Source organism: Penicillium canescens (genome assembly GCF_028828765.1).
Source record: "Penicillium canescens strain IBT 15451 chromosome Unknown utg000006l_segment0_segment0, whole genome shotgun sequence".
In the NCBI taxonomy this organism is placed as follows: Eukaryota; Fungi; Ascomycota; class Eurotiomycetes; order Eurotiales; family Aspergillaceae; genus Penicillium; species Penicillium canescens.
In genome coordinates, this window is record NW_026703968.1 from 2,673,208 (window position 1) to 2,692,926 (window position 19,719).

The 19,719-nt window shown below is 49.2% G+C and overlaps 9 protein-coding genes across 9 annotated transcripts; 6 read left to right on the top strand and 3 right to left on the bottom strand.

The window, feature by feature from the left end:
• Positions 1 to 28: 28 nt before the first annotated feature.
• On the top strand, positions 29 to 1,282 carry N7446_009987 (uncharacterized protein; the record flags this gene model as incomplete). The annotated part of the gene is made up of 3 exons (XM_058518732.1): positions 29 to 219; positions 269 to 444; positions 510 to 1,282. The coding sequence occupies 3 exons, from the start codon at positions 29 to 31 to the stop codon at positions 1,280 to 1,282; spliced, it is 1,140 nt and encodes a 379-aa protein (XP_058369520.1).
• Positions 1,283 to 2,354: 1,072 nt separating this feature from the next.
• On the top strand, positions 2,355 to 3,796 carry N7446_009988 (nucleoside transmembrane transporter FUN26; the record flags this gene model as incomplete). The annotated part of the gene is made up of 2 exons (XM_058518733.1): positions 2,355 to 2,524; positions 2,602 to 3,796. The coding sequence occupies 2 exons, from the start codon at positions 2,355 to 2,357 to the stop codon at positions 3,794 to 3,796; spliced, it is 1,365 nt and encodes a 454-aa protein (XP_058369521.1).
• A 514-nt stretch (positions 3,797 to 4,310) lies between these two features.
• Positions 4,311 to 6,122, top strand: N7446_009989 (cytochrome P450; the record flags this gene model as incomplete). The annotated part of the gene is made up of 4 exons (XM_058518734.1): positions 4,311 to 4,403; positions 4,470 to 5,585; positions 5,717 to 5,886; positions 5,954 to 6,122. The coding sequence occupies 4 exons, from the start codon at positions 4,311 to 4,313 to the stop codon at positions 6,120 to 6,122; spliced, it is 1,548 nt and encodes a 515-aa protein (XP_058369522.1).
• A 471-nt stretch (positions 6,123 to 6,593) lies between these two features.
• Positions 6,594 to 8,817, top strand: N7446_009990 (putative triacylglycerol lipase (LipA); the record flags this gene model as incomplete). The annotated part of the gene is made up of 9 exons (XM_058518735.1): positions 6,594 to 7,096; positions 7,151 to 7,265; positions 7,320 to 7,438; positions 7,503 to 7,570; positions 7,628 to 7,718; positions 7,792 to 8,045; positions 8,125 to 8,411; positions 8,482 to 8,617; positions 8,678 to 8,817. The coding sequence occupies 9 exons, from the start codon at positions 6,594 to 6,596 to the stop codon at positions 8,815 to 8,817; spliced, it is 1,713 nt and encodes a 570-aa protein (XP_058369523.1).
• Positions 8,818 to 9,439: 622 nt separating this feature from the next.
• Positions 9,440 to 10,163, bottom strand: N7446_009991 (FKBP-type peptidyl-prolyl cis-trans isomerase; the record flags this gene model as incomplete). The annotated part of the gene is made up of 6 exons (XM_058518736.1): positions 9,440 to 9,479; positions 9,541 to 9,582; positions 9,673 to 9,693; positions 9,744 to 9,804; positions 9,898 to 9,968; positions 10,030 to 10,163. The coding sequence occupies 6 exons, from the start codon at positions 10,161 to 10,163 to the stop codon at positions 9,440 to 9,442; spliced, it is 369 nt and encodes a 122-aa protein (XP_058369524.1).
• A 1,268-nt stretch (positions 10,164 to 11,431) lies between these two features.
• On the top strand, positions 11,432 to 11,910 carry N7446_009992 (uncharacterized protein). The gene is made up of 2 exons (XM_058518737.1): positions 11,432 to 11,729; positions 11,794 to 11,910. The coding sequence occupies exon 1, from the start codon at positions 11,499 to 11,501 to the stop codon at positions 11,727 to 11,729; it is 231 nt and encodes a 76-aa protein (XP_058369525.1). The 5' UTR covers positions 11,432 to 11,498; the 3' UTR covers positions 11,794 to 11,910.
• A 494-nt stretch (positions 11,911 to 12,404) lies between these two features.
• On the top strand, positions 12,405 to 13,140 carry N7446_009993 (rRNA-processing FCF1 family protein; the record flags this gene model as incomplete). The annotated part of the gene is made up of 4 exons (XM_058518738.1): positions 12,405 to 12,475; positions 12,529 to 12,591; positions 12,643 to 13,005; positions 13,059 to 13,140. The coding sequence occupies 4 exons, from the start codon at positions 12,405 to 12,407 to the stop codon at positions 13,138 to 13,140; spliced, it is 579 nt and encodes a 192-aa protein (XP_058369526.1).
• Positions 13,141 to 13,616: 476 nt separating this feature from the next.
• N7446_009994 (uncharacterized protein) lies at positions 13,617 to 15,424 on the bottom strand (the record flags this gene model as incomplete). The annotated part of the gene is made up of 2 exons (XM_058518739.1): positions 13,617 to 14,990; positions 15,212 to 15,424. The coding sequence occupies 2 exons, from the start codon at positions 15,422 to 15,424 to the stop codon at positions 13,617 to 13,619; spliced, it is 1,587 nt and encodes a 528-aa protein (XP_058369527.1).
• Positions 15,425 to 15,851: 427 nt separating this feature from the next.
• N7446_009995 (rRNA-processing protein UTP21) lies at positions 15,852 to 19,337 on the bottom strand. Its single transcript, XM_058518740.1, has 4 exons — positions 19,104 to 19,337; positions 17,560 to 19,047; positions 16,627 to 17,505; positions 15,852 to 16,568 (listed from the first exon to the last, which is right to left on the bottom strand). The coding sequence occupies exons 1-4, from the start codon at positions 19,212 to 19,214 to the stop codon at positions 15,963 to 15,965; spliced, it is 3,084 nt and encodes a 1,027-aa protein (XP_058369528.1). The 5' UTR covers positions 19,215 to 19,337; the 3' UTR covers positions 15,852 to 15,962.
• Positions 19,338 to 19,719: the final 382 nt, after the last annotated feature.

Sequence of the window (19,719 nt, forward strand, 5' to 3'; positions counted from 1 at the left end):
TTTTCGATACTATTATACTTTATATACCATGCGCGCATTCAACTTCCTGGCCTTGCTGCCCGCCGTCCTTGCGAATCCAGTGATCCACAAGCGTACGACAGCATGCAACAACTCGCCCGACCTTTGCTCCAAGACCTATGGCCAAATCACACATCTCGGCGCTCATGACAGTCCCTTCGTGCGCGACTCAAGTACCAGTAACTCGGTCGCTGGTGACCAGTACGTTCCCCGGATTTGAGCTCCGCATCTTCACTCTAACGCAGGCTAGGTACTACGACACCAAAACACAGCTGTCAGCCGGTGTCCGGCTAGTAACAGCCCAAGTCCACAAGAGCAACTCACAATGGCGTCTATGCCATAGCTCCTGCAACATTCTAGACGCAGGCTTGCTGAGCGACTGGCTGAAGGACATCAAGAGCTGGCTGGATGACAACCCTAACGAAGGTGAGACGAATGCACGAAGATATCCCCAAACAAACAAGCATGGGACTAACACATTTTAAAAATAGTCGTCACGATTCTTCTCGTCAACTCCGACGGCGCAACCGCCTCAGAACTCAATACCGAGTTCACGACAGCAAACATAACAGACTACGCCTACGAGCCGACCTCCCAAAGCTCCGCTCCAAGCACCTGGCCAACCCTCCAAACAATGATCGATGACGGCAAGCGGCTAGTCACATTCATATCATCCATCGACGCGAGCACCTCTTACCCCTACCTACTGGACGAATGGACCTACGTCTGGGAGAACCCCTACGACGTGACTTCCGCCTCAAACTTCAGCTGCCAACCCGACCGACCCTCTACCTACTCAGGCAACCTCGACTCCGCACTCTCATCCAACCTCCTCCCATTCATGAACCACTTCCTCTACTCGAGCGACCTATCAGCCTTCGACATCGAGTACCCCAACGCCAGCTACGTCGCAACGACCAACGCGCCTTCTGGTGGGACTGGTAACCTGGGCACTGCGGCATCGGATTGCAAGTCTGCATGGAATGGCCGTCAGCCGACGTTCATCCTGGTCGATTTCTTCAACCAGGGTCCGGCTATTGATACCGTCGACAGCTTGAACAATGTTACCAACGCAGTGGGTCGTACGTCGGTTTCGACTGCGGCGTCTAGCTCTACCAGTGATGCTTCTTCTTCCAGCAACGCTTTCAAGGCGCTACTTGATTTGGCGCAGTCGGCGAAGACTGGGACTGAGGTTTCTATGGGTAATTGGATTTGGGTTGGTGGAAACTGGGGCAATCTCCTTGGTGGAGGTATCTCCTTCTAAAATGGTTTGTCTTCTACTTCTATCTTCTGATCTGATATTGGTATTTGAAGCGTTTTGTTGTTATATTTCGGGCATTTTGTCGGTCAAATGTGTGGGTTTGGGTCCTGGGTGCTCATTCTGCCTTGGATGTATCGGTATATAGCGGGTGAATATTTCACCTACGCGAAAGGGCTGGCGTTTTGGTTAGAATATGGGTAGACTGGGATGTTACACGTGTGTCAATATATAGCCTTTATGAACGAAGACATGTGAACTCTTTTCAAGACTAACGTAGTTGGTCTTTCTCTATAACGTTATCATTAGCTTACGGCATAAGAACCTATGCGAATGAAAATAGAAAATGTTCAATGCTATCTATTCCCTGCAGATAGCTTCTTACTGCTAATATGTATAAAGTATGGATTTCATGAAGTCCCCGAGTTCAAAACACTAGAAAATATTGAGACAACAGATGTAGCATAAAGTGTAGGGTCATGCTGCCTAATATAACGGCATAAAACAGGCCATCCCATCGAATTTTGTATTGTAATTCTTGCAATCAAAAGAAAAGAAGCGGCGTAAACGTAGACATTTTGATCGAATACCACTAGAAGCAATTTCAAGAGACACTATGTCGGTTACTATAAGACGACGTTTCCAAGGTTACATTGCATCATCTGGCCGACAATCCCAGTCTGGCGCTTGGTATTTGTGAAAGATAAGAATAGCAAATGAAATGAGTTGGTAGACCTCGTTATCCAGGGATGATTTTGCCTGGGTGGATGTCCCCTACGAATCTGTCCAATATGGAGTGCCAGAGGGGGATGGTAAACCCCGTGATATCGGGGATACTTTCCTTTGTTCAGAGTACAGGTTTCTATAACCCAGTCCATTCTATAAGCAGTCCATTCTAGATTATGTTTTTATAGATCGCCCGCATGGGCTGCATATCGTGCTTACTAATGAATCATCCGGACTGCCCAGCTGCACCTCCGACATCATTTGCCAACCTACAGCTCCCTGACATGGAATAACTCTCTATTGTCTGCAATATCTTCCTTCTGTGACCAGGAAGACCGGAAATAAACCAACTATGGACAGGATACGCAGCCTCATGGCCCGTCCAGCGGCATATGAGCCTATCAACGAGTTCGCAGACGATACCGATGGAACGACACGAGCGCAACGACGGGACGAATCTCAGTTCTCAAGACTAGAATATGGAATTTTTTTCCTCCTTGGGATATCCATGCTGTGGGCCTGGTAAGTGGGATCCAGCATCGGAACACGGAGAGCAAGCGCATCGAAGAACCACGAAGCTAACGTGGAGCACCTTATAGGAACATGTTCCTTGCCGCAACACCGTATTTCTACACTCGGTTCCAGTCCGATGACTGGACAAGACTACACTACCAACCGTCTATTCTCTCAGTCTCAACTGTCACCAATCTCGGGATCGCCTATATTCTAGCAAAGCTGCAGAAGAACGCATCATACCCATGGCGCATAACGCTCTCGCTGTTGATCAACTGTGCCGTGTTCGCAGTTCTCGCATTCTCGGCCATCGTATTTAACGATGTGTCTGCGCGGGCTTACTTCGGTTTCTTGATGGTAATGGTGTTCGGCGCAAGCTTGGCAACCGGTATCAACCAGAACGGCGTCTTTGCGTACGTTTCTGGGTTTGGGAGAGACGAATATACGCAGGCAATTATGAGTGGACAAGGTGTTGCGGGTGTGCTGCCTTGTATTATTCAGATCTTCTCTGTGCTTGCTGTGCCGTCGGACGAGGACAGCGTTGATCGTGACCCGGGCCAGGTTCAAGACCCGAGCATGCCGCAGACTACTTCATCGAGATCGGCTTTTGTCTACTTTATCACTTCGACGGGCATCTCGGTGATTGCGCTGTTGGCTTTTCTATATCTTCTCAGGAACCAACCTCAGTCCAGGCAAAAGGTGGCAGGAGCGGACGATGAGTCCATTGCTGATGAGCACGAGCATTCCAGGACCGTCAGTCTGTGGACTTTGTTCACAAAGTTGCGGTTCCTGGCGTTCGCTGTTTTTATGTGCTTTCTGGTCTCTATGGTCTTTCCGGTCTACACGGCGGAAATTCAATCCGTCAATGACCCTGCTAGCTCACGGATCTATGACCCCAGCGTCTTTGTTCCCCTGGCATTCTTACTCTGGAACCTCGGTGACTTGGTCGGGAGAATGGGCGTGGCTATTCCCGGGGTTTCCCTGGGCAAATATCCTCAAGTGGCTGCTATCGTGGCCATTGCACGGGTCATGTTTATTCCAATCTACCAACTTTGCAACATCAACGGCAAAGGGGCTGTTGTGAAGAGTGACATTTTCTATCTTGCTGTACAATTTCTGTTCGGCGCTACCAATGGGTACCTGGGGACGAGCTGTATGATGGGTGCCAGCCATTGGGTGGTTGCTGATGAGAGGCCGGCTGCTGGTGGTTTCATGAGCATGGTACTTGTGGGTGGCTTGGCTGCTGGAAGCATCTTGAGTTTCTCTGTTGCCAGTACATAAGTACAACTTCAGGTATCTGCTGTCAATACAATAGACATGTTCATATATCACGAATTACGAGTAAGGAATTTCCTTCACAATCAAATATTTCGGTTAGGGCATACCCTTTGTCTACTTGTAAACTCCTGAGTCAGACTTAAATGTGGTGATGAGACTAAACGCGTAGGCGTGTGCCCTAACTTGTGCTTCAAACTCGAACTTAGACGGTATACTCCTTAGTATCTTTACCACTATATTCGCCCCCAACCATCTTGTATAGGTTTGCACCCTGTAGACAAGGCAATGTACCTCTCGCCTCTCTTATTCTCACTTGCTATAATCCAGTTTCACGCGGGTTTCCCGTCCCTTGATCCCAAATCCCCGGACCCCTGCTCTTCTTCTTCCTTCTTCACCTGTCCCCTTCCCTGCATCCGGTGCTTCTCACCGCCAGTCCGTTTGAAGCAGTTGGCTTCGGTTTGGAAGCGAAGTTGTCTTCATCTTTGGCCTGTACTTTAGGTTCTAATATCTGTTCATAATGTTTTTTGATTCTGTGGTTGTGGGTTTTGGCTGGCACTATGCCCTAACCGACCTGTCTGGCTGGAACATGTTGTCCGCTTTTCTTCTGTTGGTGAGTTATGATACAGAAAAGCAAAATTAAAAGATATGCTTCTCACCAAGGCTGCAACTTCTATAGTTGTTGGCTTACAATGTCGGTTGCATCGTCTACAACCTGTACATCCACCCTCTGTCTCGCTACCCCGGACCCAAGCTTGCTGCCATCACTCCTCTTGTTCACCTTCTCTGGGATATCCAGGGTAAGCAGCACACGACTATGAAGGCCCTGCATGACCAGTATGGAGATGTGGTCCGCATCGCCCCGAATGCCCTAGTCTACCGCGCCGCCCCAGCCTGGAAAGACATCTACGGCCACCGCAAGAAGGGACACAAAATCTTCCTCAAGGACCCGGCTTTGTATGCACCCACTCCGAATGGAGTCGATGCAATCATCACAGCAAATGAGGAGGATCACTCCCGGATGCGCCGTTTGCTAACCCACGCCTTCTCGAACAAAGCCCTGCGCGAACAGGAGGAATTCCTCCAGAAATACGCCGACATGTTCATCGAGAAGCTGCAGGAAATCATGGGCAGTTCTGTCTCGCAAGATCTCGACATCACTCGCTGGTTCAACTTTACCACCTTTGATCTAATTGGCGATCTTGCATTCGGCGAGCCCTTCGGCTGTCTCGACAACACTAAGTACCACTGGTGGGTACTGGTAATTTTGGACGCCGTCAAGGCCAGTGCCTATCTGAAATTCTTTTGGTTCTACCCTTTCCTCGTCCCTCTGGTAAAATTCCTGGTCCCAAAGCACCTCCTCGAAAAGCGCCAAGCCAGCTTCGACCTGAGCGTTGAGAAAGTCCGTCGTCGGCTCGCTCGTGGAACCACCAGGCCTGATTTCACCTCATACATCCTCAAGCATTCCACTGATGGAAAGGGTGTATCCCCGGAGGAGATGGATGCTAATGCGGCTGTCTTCGTTCTCGCTGGTAGCGAGACCACTGCTGCTCTGTTGTCTGGCTGTACTTATTATCTCCTTCGCAACCGTGATAAGTACGAGCGACTTCTGCGCGAGATCCGTGGTGCCTTCAGCTCCCTGTCCGAGATCCAGCTGACTTCTCTTGTTGACTTGCCCTACTTAAATGCCGTCCTGACCGAGACCATGCGCGTTTACCCTCCCATCCCGTCTATGTTACCACGTATTGTGCCCGAGGGTGGAGCTTTCATTAATGACAAATACGTCCCTGAAAATGTGAGTCGAGTTACTGATCTGTTATGTGTTGTGTGCTACGACGTGGGCAACTTGGAGCTTGTTTTAAATCAAACATCAAAACATGGTCTGATCTTCAAACAAAATATGTATTCTAACAACCACAAACCCAGGTCTCCGTATCAATTTCGCTATTCTCAGCCTTCAACGCAGCTTCCCACTTCAAGAACGCCGAGTCTTTTATCCCAGAACGCTGGCTCGCTGAGTTCAAATGCTTCGAAAACGACAACAGGGACGCCTTTCAGCCCTACTCATACGGACCCCGGAACTGCCTTGGTCAACAGTGAGTTATATATTATACACGGCCCCAAACTCAAAAAGAAACCCCAAACACTAACAACACCAACCAGCCTCGCCAACGCCGAAATGCGCCTGCTCATGGCCAAATTTCTCTGGACTTTCGACATGGAATTGCTCCCCGATTCCATCAACTGGACCGAGCAGCAGTCCTTCGCTCTCTGGAAGCGTCCCGCCCTCAACATCAAGCTCTACCGCGCTGGTGCCGCCATTGCGCTGTGAGAAACAGATAATTTTCTAGGGCATCTACCTGCGCAGCATACCTAATGTACCCCAACAAGTGTCTGCCGATGTCCGGACCGAGAGAACTCTCATCCAGCGAAAAAGTGACCAAAGGCTTCCCTAATTGTTAATTGTTAATTGTTCTTTTCTTTCACAGAGACGGGACTGAAGCATTCCGACAGCTTTTGGTCCTGGGGTCTACATGTAAAATACACCGGAATTCCCCAGCTTTATTTTCCCGCCTATGAGCGTCCATAGAGCCAGCGGAGCTACCTGCTTCACTATGAACCCCTTCACAGCGGGGTTACACTATATGTAACTTCGAGTGAATTTCCGAGACTAGAGGAATAATTTACCCCGTTGTTCATATGCTAAGTATCTGGGCATGCAGAGGTGAATAAAAGCTGGCGAAATGGTATATAAAGCGAACTCCCTAGCCATGACTTACGCAAGCCTACCACAAACACCAGAATGCAACCAATATCGAGCACCTCGCCCTTTTCCTTTACCCTCCTTCTCTCACTGATAGCAGGAGCAATAGCAAACCCACCAACGGCAACCCTCTCCACCACAAAAATCTCCAAAACAGTATTCATAGGCCGCACCCTACCCGAGTTTAACCAAGACCTCTTCCTAGGAATAAAATACGCCAACAAGCCAGCCCGATTTACGCCCTCGGAGCTGAAAACAACATACGCCTCCAACGATAGTAACTCCGGTCCATACAATCTCGCCATAGCGGGGACTAGCACCAATGCCAAGGCGGTATACTACAATGCCACGCAGTATGGCTATGACTGTCCAGCTTATGGATCTGATACCACCAATCTGGTGAATCAGGGTTTTGTTTCGCTAAAAGAGGACTGCCATAACTTAAATATTGTGAAGCCGCAGTCTGCGACGGATGAGTTACTTCCTGTTGTTATTTGGATTTTTGGGGGCGGGTGGACGCAGGGTGCTACTGCTGATCCCAGGTATGTTTGCTACTTTTATGTGTATATTATATGGCTGACATTATGTTCTACTAGGTATAACATGAGTTATCTTGTTCAGCAGAGCGATTTGAACGACAAGCCTGTTCTGGGTGTTTCTATCAATTATCGGCTGTCGGCGTTTGGATTCCTTGATTCCGACGAAGTGAGGGTAAGATAATGGATGTATGGATTCGACAATTCGAAGTATTGACTGAGCTATTAGGCCGAGGGGAATACCAATCTGGCATTGCGTGATCAGCGCATTGCTATGCGTTGGGTGAAGAAGAATATTAAAGCGTTTGGTGGTGATCCGAATAAGATCACTATCTGGGGCGAGTCTGCGTAAGAAGCCCGAGAGATATTCTTTTCTCATATCCGAATGTGATACTAATGTCTTAGCGAACAGTGGTGCTTACAGTGTTGGAGCTCACCTTGTCACCAACAATGGTGATAATGAAGGTCTCTTTAGGGCTGGTACGGGCAATATCCGAACACATCTTACTTAATGAGCACGATACTGAACACAAACAGCAATCATGGAATCAGGAAACGCTGTTGGGCCCCCCTACAACGGAACCGAATGGCATCAGCCAATGTACGACCGTATCGTCGAAAGAGCCGGGTATGTCATACCACAATCCACCAACGAAACTGAATACTTTGCGGAGAGAAACTAACATATAACTCAATATCAGATGCACAAACTCCACGGAAACCCTCCAATGCCTCCGCGATCTACCATACGCAACACTATACAGCGCCGCCTATGAAGGGTTAGAATGGTTCGCTACAATAGATGGCGCATTCATCTCCCAGTATCCCCAAATAAGCTACAAGCAAGGCAAACTATCCAAGGTACCCATACTCCTCGGCACGAACACAGACGAAGGAACCAGTTTCGGAACGACGGGGACAAATACCGACGAGGATTGTATTGACCAGTTGATCTGTAAGTGTAACATTCACCTTCCACATAACCATCGAAGTATAACTATACTTCGTACTTATGCTGACAACAAAACACCCAGCATCTAAGCGCTGGGTGCTCAACCGCTCCCAGGCAACACAGCTTATATCCCACTACCCCAATGTATCAGCCATCGGCTGTCCCTACGGATGGGGAAATAAAACCTGGCCCTCATTGGGACTTATGTATAAGCGATATGAATCAATGGCTGGGGATATAACAATGGTAGCACCGCGGCGATTACTAGCGCAGACGATGTCCGGTTTCCGCGATAGGGTTTACTCGTACCGCTGGGACGTCGCCGCGCAGAATAGTTCAAGCACGATTGGGGTGCAGCATTTTGCAGAGGTATGCTGATACTATCTTCCATCTAGGTTACTCTCGTGGTCGATTTACTAACTGGGGAATGGCCGTTTAGATCCCTTTCGTCTTTGCTAATCCCATTCAGACGATTACGCCTCTAGGCTCTGACCCTGCCCGTCTAGACCTTGGACAACTGGCTGCACGGATGTGGACTTCTTTTGTGGCGGACTTGGACCCTAATGGGCATGGCGGTTTGTTTATCTACTTAGAGTCCTGTTAATTTAGAGATTTGAAATGCTGACGGTTTATAGTGGCTGATATTCCTGAGTGGACTCGGTATTCGGATCGTGCTGCTAATTTTGTTTTCCGGTTACCTCGGAATGAGAGTTATGTTGAGGATGATGGATATCGTGTTGACGGAATTAAGTATATCAATAGTATTGCGCGGTGAGGGGCCTAGGGAGGAAGGTATGTATTGATACTTAATATTCTCCTACCGAGAGTGTTCCTTACCTGTGTATATTTTATTTTCTGTGGCAATTGTTGATATCGTAGTAGGAAATTTGATGGCTCATCTTCCGGTGGCAAGATGTTGTAGCCTTCAAGTTTTCTCTAAACCACTCTACTATGTTCATTGGCACGATATAGATCTAACTTTAGATAAAGTACCGATTATCAGATAAAGATTGGTTGTGCCTCGATCAGCCCAAGGTATCCTTCTTTTAACTGCCGGCATAGAACAAGCTGAACCAGAGAGCCTATAGCAATAACCCCTATCCCATTCATGAAAAGCCGTCAGACAATCATCTGAGCCGTAATTATCTAGACCTACAGTACGCCCGACCATCTACTACAAAAGTCTACTTGAGGAGCACGAGAAACAATGGTAGATGCATGCCAGTCCACTCGACTTTCTTCGTGGGACTAGTCATGTCAAGGGACAGCAAGAGACCGCATTTTTATTTCGACATTGATGTGGCCTGCCCACTTGAAAATGGGAACAGGATCAAGCCGGTCTTATCTCGACATATTTATCTGAGTTGCGGACCAAATTTCGGCGAATGGCGTTTAATTTAAGCGCTCTTGGTGCCGATCTTAAGGAGCTCGACCTCGCTGTGGAGAGTTAGCCAGAATGTTCTGTCTGATTGAAGGAAGAGAACGCAGTATAACCTACAAGACAAGGCGGGAGTTCTTGGGGATCAGACCGGGGAAGCCACTAAACATACTCGTTAGTATTCAGCTTATACTCGGTACCTCGGGAATGCGGGGGTAAGGGTCGCAAGTATTCAGGTAAGCTTATACGTACCGCTCACCGTAGCCGAAGTCGCTAAAGAATGTTAGAAAAGTGTCTATCACAGCTTCCACGGGATAACTCACGAGCTGATGGTCAGGATGGCCTTCTCGCCGAGGCTCATCTGAGGAACACCCTCGTCCCAGCCTGTATAGAGAGCAAGTCAGCAAACTACTCTGTGATTACCCAAAGTGAACTAGGCATGTTGTCATCCAGGATAAGACCAAAGGGATCACGCACCGCGGATGAGACGACCGACACCGATGGGAGTGGCAAGGGGCCCACGGCCAGGTTTGTGGGAGCTGTCGAACCTGTTGGGTTGAGAATAGGTTAGCAAGTGGATCACATCGAGATGGAGAGGATGGAGCTTACTCGGCGCCCATGAAGTGGTTGTCGGACTTGCTCTCGTCATAGAGGCAGCCAGTGTAGTGGATGGCGACGTGCTCACCCTTCTTAGGGTAGTCAACGCCGTTGCCCTCCTTCAAAATCTTCTTTTCGACGCCCATTGTGAATGTGGTAGGATTGGATTGGAGATGAGTGAGATGAGAGAAAAGGATGTTGACGAAAACTGAGGGGCAACGGACTATCCACTTTTCTCCGGAGCGGGACACCTCTTGTCAATGCGCTATGTGGCGGTACCAGATGCTTGATTGAGCTCATAGTTTGACGACAGAGCTTTATATTCACAGCCCTAGCTCATACCACCAAACAAGATGTCTATTAAACCCAACTTGAGAGTCGGGGCATCAATTGCAAAGTGAGGTCATAAGTATACACTTCCGAATGCGGTTTAGCGTTCCCATTCAGGGCTAGCGGGGCTCTGCATATATCTCACAGCTTGACATCTATAGCCCTTACCTGAACAGCAGGTCAATCCAGCACTGGTTTATGTCTCTTCTGAAGAAGTATAAGTCGCATATATTCGGTTCTGATCTGTCTGTATATATACTGAAGCGAACAGAAGACGCGGTGAATGCAGACGCACCAGCTCCAGGCTTTCAAGATGCTAGAGTTCATGTTGCCACCCAGAACAGCTTCAAGGCTGCTAAGTTACCCATGGGCTAGCACGGCCCACATAACGCGCACCGCTGGTCCCCACGTCATACCATACTATTGGCCCTGCGCTGGAACTGCATCTGGATCATGCGTATTTTATGGGTTGCCGTCAGAGTCGAGACCAGGTGCAGTAAGAGACATACATGGAAATCAACGAGATGGACCAACATCTAAAAGGCCAATATTGTCATGGTCATGATCTCATGCTTGGAGATTATACACCTTGCAGAATCTACTTGCATGTGCAGAGCGGAACTCCTCCGCTAGTCTCATGCGAACGCCTTTCCCATGCAAAGACGAGGGATTCACCCCTGTCCAAATGGATGGATTAAGAGCTTTTATTCTGGCACGGCAAGGGTCAAGATAAGGGTGAACGATGGGACAGCGGACCCTTATAATAATAATCGTCGACACCGAGCCTGCTCCGACCGATCGCCGAAATCCTGTATTAACTAACTACTCCTTTGGGACCAGACACCGAAGAGAACCGGCATTTGCTAGGTCCAGACTCGGCGCAACGTCAGAATAATGATCTGTAAAATTTTGATAGGCCTGTCAGACACGCAAAGATACGGAGATCGCTCGGTGCAAACTCGGTTGAGTCATTAAAGAAAGGCTTTCAGCCCTGAGTATATTATATTTTTTTCCCTTGGTTAATGTTAGAATTTTAAAGTTGGCTCCATACATATATAACATGCCTGGTCGCATCTAAAATAGACGGAATTCAAACCAGTCCACTCTACCATCAGGGCGTTCTTTTGCCATCCCGCAAGCCTCCATACACCATGAGCAACGCAACGTCTATCAAACCTACGAGCTCCGAGCTCTTGGACACTGTTCCCAACACTTCACCTCAATCCTCCCACCAATCGTCTCTTTTTTCTCGCTTTAAGAAGCACATCCACGACTTGAAGAAGGAATGGGGCCCTTGCATGGCTGCCAAGGAACACTGGCAAGACGAGTACACCTTCGCACCTGGCAGATATGCTGGTCAGGGACACAAACGAGAAATTTGAATGGTAAGTCCCAGCACAAACGAAACATCTGACATGGTTTTCTAACTTTTATTGAAATTTACAGAAGCTCGAACGGCAAACATACCGCCACCTGGATTGATTCGGGCGCTATACGGTACAATGAGATGGAATCGGTTAACTTATAATTAATGACTGCAAAGACCTTAATGAATAATGTAATCATAGACTGGAATACATAAATCTTTTTTCACTGATCGGAAATTATGTTCTCTTTTATTGTAATGGCGAATGGGTTGCGTATTGTGGCCGTTATAGTGTTCAAGTACACCCAGGTAGCATTGACTGCACTTCACATAACTTACCACTTCGTAGTTTCTTCATCCAAGTCAACTTGTCGCATTTGACAAGTCATGGTCTTAGTTCTATTATCTCGACTTGTGTTCACAATTTAATATATGCGTCAACACCCCCAATAAACGAGACCTACAGATATCCATGGCATATAAAGGGAATAGAAATTTCTACCTGCCCTATACGTACATCTGTGTCTCTTTTCTTTTTCTATGTCTTTGTGTTCTGTTTCACTTTCAGGTTGCCCATAGATTCCCGGGGCTATCTATGCTTAGTCATCACACCTCAACCGCCGATAAGAGAAAAAAACCTTCCAGAGTCTCATCAACCACGTTTATATCAACATACCAGCTCAACGTCACAATGGGTGTTCAGAGGAAGACCAGAAAGTTCGCCTTGGCCAAGAGGGCCATCACCATGCGTGATAATCGCCTGTTCGTCACCCCGAATCCCAAGTCTTGTCTCCAACCCGCTAACACAAATCCAGGAAGCAAAACCAAGACAAGAAGGAAGAGGAGAAGAAACCTAAGGATGACCTTATCAGAGAAGCGTGAGTAATCTCTTGCAGCTTCACAAACGCAAAAGTCTAACAAACCCCTAGTCCCCAGGCTCCTTCGTCCATGTTCTTCCAATACAACACAGCCCTCGCTCCCCCGTACTCCGTCCTGGTGGATACCAACTTCATCTCCCACACCATTCAACACAAGCTCGAGGTTATCCCAAGCATGATGGATTGTCTATATGCAAAGTGTATCCCGATCGTCACAGACTGCGTGCTCGCCGAGTTGGAAAAGTTGGGCCCGAAATACCGTCTCGCCCTACGTGTGGCCAAGGACACCCGGTTCGAGAGAGTCAAGTGTGACCACAAGGGTACCTATGCGGATGACTGCCTCGTCGACCGTGTTATCAAGCACCGTGTTTACATTATTGCCACCAACGATCGTGATCTCAAGAGACGTATTCGGTAAGCTCTGCACACTTGAGAAAGTTGAGGTAATCATTCTGACTTTTTCCTAGTAAAATTCCTGGTGCTCCCATTATGAGCGTTGCTCGTGGAAAATACGTTATTGAGCGTCTTCCAGATGCCCCTGAGAAGTGAGCGCATTTAAACGATCTTCTGTTGCGTTCGGCCTGGCGTCTTGTTCGCCGGTCTTTTGTTACCATTGCGATACCCACGAATTTCTTTTTCTTTCACCAAAAGTTGCGACGAAACATAAGCGTTCTCTTGTCTCTGGTAACAGACAACCCTCATAACACCCAGGACCGATTGGCGCCAATTTGTGATATCGCATGAAGCGCATTGAAGCAGTGCCAACTACAACTCTCAATTCGGCGGCTTCGAATACAAATCAGCATCAGGTGCGATTGAAGGAGCCCTTCAAGGAAATAGCTGCCAATTAGCCTAGCCGCGGCCCTCATGTTGTTAGATTCTACGATGACCAGCGCGAATATCCCCATGATGGCAAAGCCGATGAGTCGAGGTCCTGCTTGAAATAAGACCAGTGATTGCCCATAGGCCATCTGCTTCCACCCCAGTCGTTCTGGCGGACTGGGTTGCAGCATGTATTATATTTGTTAACAAAATGTTGTGAACAATCGACGAACCGCATCCTTAACGACCCGGTTGTCAGCAAAGCTCTCAATCATCCTCCGCCGCGATATCATGACGTATAGCGGCGGCAAGTCCGCAAGTAGTGACTTGGATTCAACCGAGTCATCATCAGGAGCAGCGATATCAAGAAGCTGCTTCAGTATCCGTAGAGAATACAACGTAGCCTGGATCTGACCGAGGAGCTGAATATCCACCCAATCGGTCCTTTGACCCATGTATCCCTTTGCAAGGAACTTTTCTATTTGCTTCCCACTCGGGGTCACGCTCGCATCGCGGTAGACCTCAGAAAGAGCGAACAAGAACCAGAACCTCTCCGCAGCCAGACTATGCGCGAAGGTATCCCGTGCAGATTCAAGTCGACTGCGAAGTAACCCCAGGTTCGAGTTCACGTACTTTTCCTCGCTGAGTGCTACCTCATCGGCGACAATTCTCCCACCACGGCGAACGTACTCACGCACAACCGAGTACCGGTTATCAGCAGCCCGAGAAAGATTGAAGTATGAATACCCAAGAGCACGATAATCCCGGCCATGCCTCCAAGCACACTGCCTAGCATGATCCTCACTCAAAATCCCAAGGTAAACATGCGGAATTTCCTCCCAGCAATATTTATGAGGAAGTTGATACTGCCAGAACAACTCCGAAACCCTGGGATCCAAATCCTGAACCAACACCCCCGTCTCAACAGAGGGCTGCGAATGTGTACCCTCATCTTCATATTCCCTTAGAAACTCACGATACGCACCCGAAAGCTCCGTCACACCCCCATCATCCTTAGCACCCTGAACAATCTGCGCAAACCTCAAATGAGGATTCCTCGTCAACCGAAACGCAAACCGCCTAATACTAGCAACACCCAACCGACGCGCAAGCGTATGAGGACAAATCCTCAACCCACGTATATCAGGCTCAGCAGGATCCCACACCCCAGAAGGCGTCTGCACAGAATCAAGAAAAACAACCGCACCGTCAGGTCCGAGGTCGTGTAACATAAGATCCGAATCACCAGTTAAAACAGCTGACCCCGTTGCTTTTGCGACACGCGCACACTCCACATCTGCTTCGCCGGGGACCATGACTGTAATCCCAGCCCAGGGATATTCTTCATGGCCGACGAGAGAGGTGACGTCTTCGTCGATTTCTTTGGATATCTGCTCTTTGTTCCACCGGTTTTTGAGGTCTTCGTATACGACCGAGACCATAAATGGGTTCTCAGGGAGGTTCTTTCGTCGGCCGGGTAGGCCGCGACTGCACCAGACTTGGCCTTGCTTGGGGGAGATGAGAGAGCGGGATTTGGGCGCGGGTGGAGGGGCAGGTCTCGCCGCGCGAGCTCGAGTCTTTTGCGGGATTTTTCAATTCTTCCTACGCGCGTTTCGCGTTTTGAAATTGGGAGGGCGCCATCGAAGCATATTTTGTGGCTGTCAAATTGTTGCTGTTAGTGGGATGTACTGGACATGCACGTATGCAAGTTTACCGTGGGGATGGGATGGGATGGCGGGGTGTGGAATGCTCACATTTCAACGCCTAGTTTTCTCAATTGGAGGAGGTAGCTGCATACCCCGTGACTGATCTCATCGCAGCTTGGTTGTACGTCGAGGATGTCGCAGCTTGGGTCTATCCATGAGAGGAGGCGGTGGTGGACATGGTATACTAGACTTGGGCCGTCGATGACGACTCTCCGTACGCGCGCGAGATCTGAGTCCGGCTGCCCGTCCAGTTGGACGTTCTCGGCATATGGGAGGAGGTGTTTGGTGAGGTATTGAATTCCCATAGTGTGGAGGAAATGAATTGTAGGCTGGCGGATATTTTTTAGTGGTATTAGTCAGGGTTTGGGATGGGCCCGTGGACGGGAACTATCGATGGCTGCGATGTTTATTTCAACCCTAAGCCAAACTACAAAATCTACATATCTCATATACAACAGTGGTCATAAATGTGTATACAGTGCCGTGGAAGTATTGAACAAACTCTACAGAAAGCCTCGAAGCGAGTATACCGTTTCATGCAAAGTTTTCGCTCTATATTGACCTCTCTTTTTTCACCTTTTTCTGCCCATTTTAAAATTGGTTAATAGTGATGAGCTAATCATGTAGATTACTTACATAAAGGTTGGGAGGCGCGAAAGGACTTATGGCCTAGTACTGTACGTTGGACAAGCACATATATACGGAATCTTGGTTATGTAGAACCCGGTTGGACTATCCATATATCCCGAAAAAGCATAGACGAATGCATGTATTGATTCGAAGCAACAAATTAGACAGCTCATTTACATACGCCAGACAACCCGTTCAATGACTCTGAATCTTTTACCGAGCAGACCGCAAGAACCCAACAACACCACGACAGTATCCCACCAACTCAGCCAAACGCTTTCCTTCCTGCTCCTGCTCATGAGCCCAGGAAGCCAAAGCCGTCTGCAACAGACGGTACTCAGGCCCATCTCTCTGAGAGCTGAGAGACACAGTATCAGAGTGAATCTTCAAGAAGACCGCCATCCAAGCATTAACCATTTCGAAGTCTCTCTTCGACTTCAAGCGGTTAGTGAGAGCAATGACGAAGTCGGACAATTCAGAATGTCCAGCGCGCACGCGAGGATCCAACGACCGGATCTCGAGATCGGCCTTGGCGGGAGGGAGTGATTTGAGGTGGTCGATGAAGGAATCATAGTTGCCGGATTTATGGCCGGCTTCCAAGGACCGAGTGAAGATGGTCTGGGAGGAGGGGCCGGTATCGCCGTTTTGCAACTTGGCGATGCGTAGACGTTCGGCCTCGGCGGTCTGTGCGAGGAATCCGGCTTCGGCGGCTTCGTTGTTGGAGGCGGCCGGCTCGGGTCCGCTGGAGCTGAGCATGGATGGGAGGAAGAATGGTGCCTTCTCGGGTGCCTTGGGGGCTTCTTTGGGCTTGTTGCGTTCCTGTTTAACTGTTAGTTTGCAATTGCTTCTTCTAATGCTAAAGGTGAGTGTGTCTTACCCGGATAGTATCCAGATGGATCAATGACTGCCATCTGCTCTTAGGAACCAGACTGAGAGTCATCATATCATTTTGTAGTTGTTCAGTCGCCAAAACTGGGCCCTCGGCCTCATCATCTTCAGCGATGTCAATAAACGCGGCCTCAATAAGACCAGCACCACTTTCTCCTGATGTTGCCGGAACGCCAACGTTCTCAATAACACTCTCGTCTAGGTTCTTGGTCGAGATGGGCATGAAAAGACTGCGGTTGCTCCAGAGGCTGATACCAATGCCACCAGCGTGTGCAGTGGCAAGGAATTCGCCTGTGGATGACATGGCCAGGGCGACACATGTGCTGGTTACCCGGAAGATATCGATCAGATGTCCGGTGGGTAGATCCCAAACGCGGACCACCGAGTCCATAGAAGCCGCAATGACCCAGCGTCCGTCGTTTGAGAAGATGAAGTCATTGATCTGACCCACACATCCCCAGAATTCACGAACGAGCTTCCTAGTCTCGAGGTCGATCACGCGGATTGAGAGGTCATCACAGCTGAAGGCGACCAACTCACTGGCCTTGTTGTAGCGAAGTCCAGTAATGGCAGCCATTGGGTGCCAATCAAGCTCGTCAATGAATGATCCAGAAAGAAGGTCCCAGAACTTTACTTTGCCGTCCAATCCACAGCTGACGACGGTCCGGTTCAGACTATCAATCATCAATCCGCTGACAGCTTTGGTGTGCTTTGTCGAGGGCGAAATGTTGAGCTTGCTCACGCGAGACTTTGGTAGACGGGCTGGGAAGCTCTGTCTGTGTTGTCCAGATTGCATGTTATACATGTCAATAGCGCCTCCGGCTGAACCAATGACAGCGAAAGTTCCACATTGCGAGATTGCCACGCTCTGTGAAAGACTAGTTAGTAATGATAATCAATAATAGTCGAGGAAATTTCATACCTTGACTTCCGTTCCATCGCTAGTCGCAAAGGCCCAGCGACCTGCCTTCTTCTTACCCCAGAACCAGGTACGTGCGTATTTGTCGCCCCGATGACCGGTGACCACACTTTCCCAGCCGGTTGCATTGGAAGCATCGGCATTTGTAGCCTTGGGGTTTGACCAAATAGGACCAGATGTGGTGATACCCATACCACCATCACGGTTCAGACTGCAAGCGATACAAGTAATCTCGGGAGCTTTGAGGTCATCCACTGGCGATTTACTCGAGTTACTCTGGCCTGCCTTCTTGGCTTTGCTTTCCACATTGCCCTGGGAGATTTCAGTATGCTGGCTATCCTTGCGTAGACTTAGACCCCAGAGACTGCAGTCCTTGCTAGCACTCATAAGCCACTTGCCGCCGGAATCGGATCCGTCCGAAGAGGCTGGCAGGAAGTCAATGGCACTGACAGCAGCGGAATGGCCGTTTCTTGCGTGAAGAGGTCTGGGGATAGGCGAGAAGGGGGTTGCATCGAAGATCCAAGTCTTCAACGCATTGTCATCACCCGAGGACACCAGCACAGGCTGACCATCCAGGAACTCGACATTGTTGGCACCCATGGACTTCTCACCGCTTGAAACCTTGTGGGCACTGCGGAGAATGCCGGCAACACGGCCTCCCTCGTTCAGATCCCAGAGTGTGATATCGCCACTACCGCTCGACGCGGTGGCCATGACACCTGGGATACGGCCATCGGGACCAGCACCAAGACCGTCGCTTCGGAACGTAATAGAGGTCACGGGAAGACCCTGAGACGAAGCAGCTCGCAGAGCCAAAACTGTCTGGCCAGAGTTGACATTTTGAATCGACAATGCGCCGCTCTTGTACGCAATGGCAACAAGAGATAGAGCGGGGGTAGAGCTAATGGCAGTCACAGGTCCAGCCTCTGCAGACAGAGCAGGCAGAGTGAAAAGGAGCTTTCCGCTGCGGAGGTTCCAAATATCGACCGCTCCATCGGTCCGGCCCACGAAGACCTTGTTCAGATAAGTGGGCATGTTGCACATGACCCCGGTGTAGATCTGATCAGAGCCCTGAACAGGCTGCGCACGCAGACTAGCATAGTGCTCATATGTTCCCGTCTTCCACACTTCAACACCACCAGCCCAGCAACCAACGACCCACGAACCGAACACGACCAATCGCTCGATGGGACCCGTCAGGTCCGAGGGACTATCAAGAGCTGCGACCTTCTTGCCACGCTTGAAAACCCAAACACCACCCGGAGACCGTGGCCGGAGATGGCCCCATGACGCGAATACCTTATCCTGCCATGCGCAAGTTGCGGTGATAATCTCGGGGGTTTGCGGCCGACTCAGGAAGATTAGGTTCAGGCCTCGGCGCAAATCATAAGTCTGCAGGGAATGCCCAACTGAGGTGGTAATCTGGAAGGTCGATTTGCCCAGGCGTACCGAAGTGAAAGGGACCGGTGTGGGTGACACTAATCCTAATGTCTTCGCGGGACATTGTCAGCTGGAGCACGGAGTTGGGAATGTGGCCTTCAACATACACGGAAAGGAGCGAAAATCTTTGAGCCTCGCGCTTGCCCCTTGGCAAGTTGAGATGTGCGCTTCTGCCTCTTTGCCAGAGGCGCATCGTGCTTGTCGCTAGCAGCAGCCATGCTGATATGGAATCTGGAGTCGGACTCGAGATAGATGCCGGCGAGACAGCGGGGATTGTAGAGAGATTAAGAGTACCAATGCAATGCTTCAAGTACCATTGGCTTCCAGATATCCCCCAACACAAACAGCTTAAGTATGTGTTTTGAAGTCGTCTCCGCCTGGCTGAGCTCTCTTTTTTTTTCCGCTGTTTTTTTTCTGCCCCGCCTAATCCTGCATAGCATAGACCGCCTTCTCTTACAGGAAGAAGTACATAATCACGAAGTACTCAGTACCTGCACCGGTGGGAATTGTACCGATCAATATGTCTCAAATATAATACTATGAAGCTCGATAGATTATATATGACGCGCGTATACGTTAATCCTCTGGTGTTAGCCACCCGACTCACTATCATCGGCATTTGCCTCAAAAGGAGATGATCACCTTATCAATGATGTCGTTGCGTATCGAGTACCTCTAGACAAAGTACCTGACTATATGTACAAAAGTACTCTAAATTCCACT

Bases quoted from the DNA above. Each gene is read 5' to 3' on its own strand.
- N7446_009992 (XM_058518737.1), top strand. From the start codon at position 11,499: ATGAGCAACGCAACGTCTATCAAACCTACGAGCTCCGAGCTCTTGGAC.
- N7446_009995 (XM_058518740.1), bottom strand. From the start codon at position 19,214: ATGGCTGCTGCTAGCGACAAGCACGATGCGCCTCTGGCAAAGAGGCAG. The intron at 19,048-19,103 runs GTATGTTGAAGG...TGTCCCGCGAAG, and splicing joins AGATTTTCGCTCCTTTCCGT to ACATTAGGATTAGTGTCACC. The intron at 16,569-16,626 runs GTAAGACACACT...ACAGTTAAACAG, and splicing joins TCCATCTGGATACTATCCGG to GAACGCAACAAGCCCAAAGA.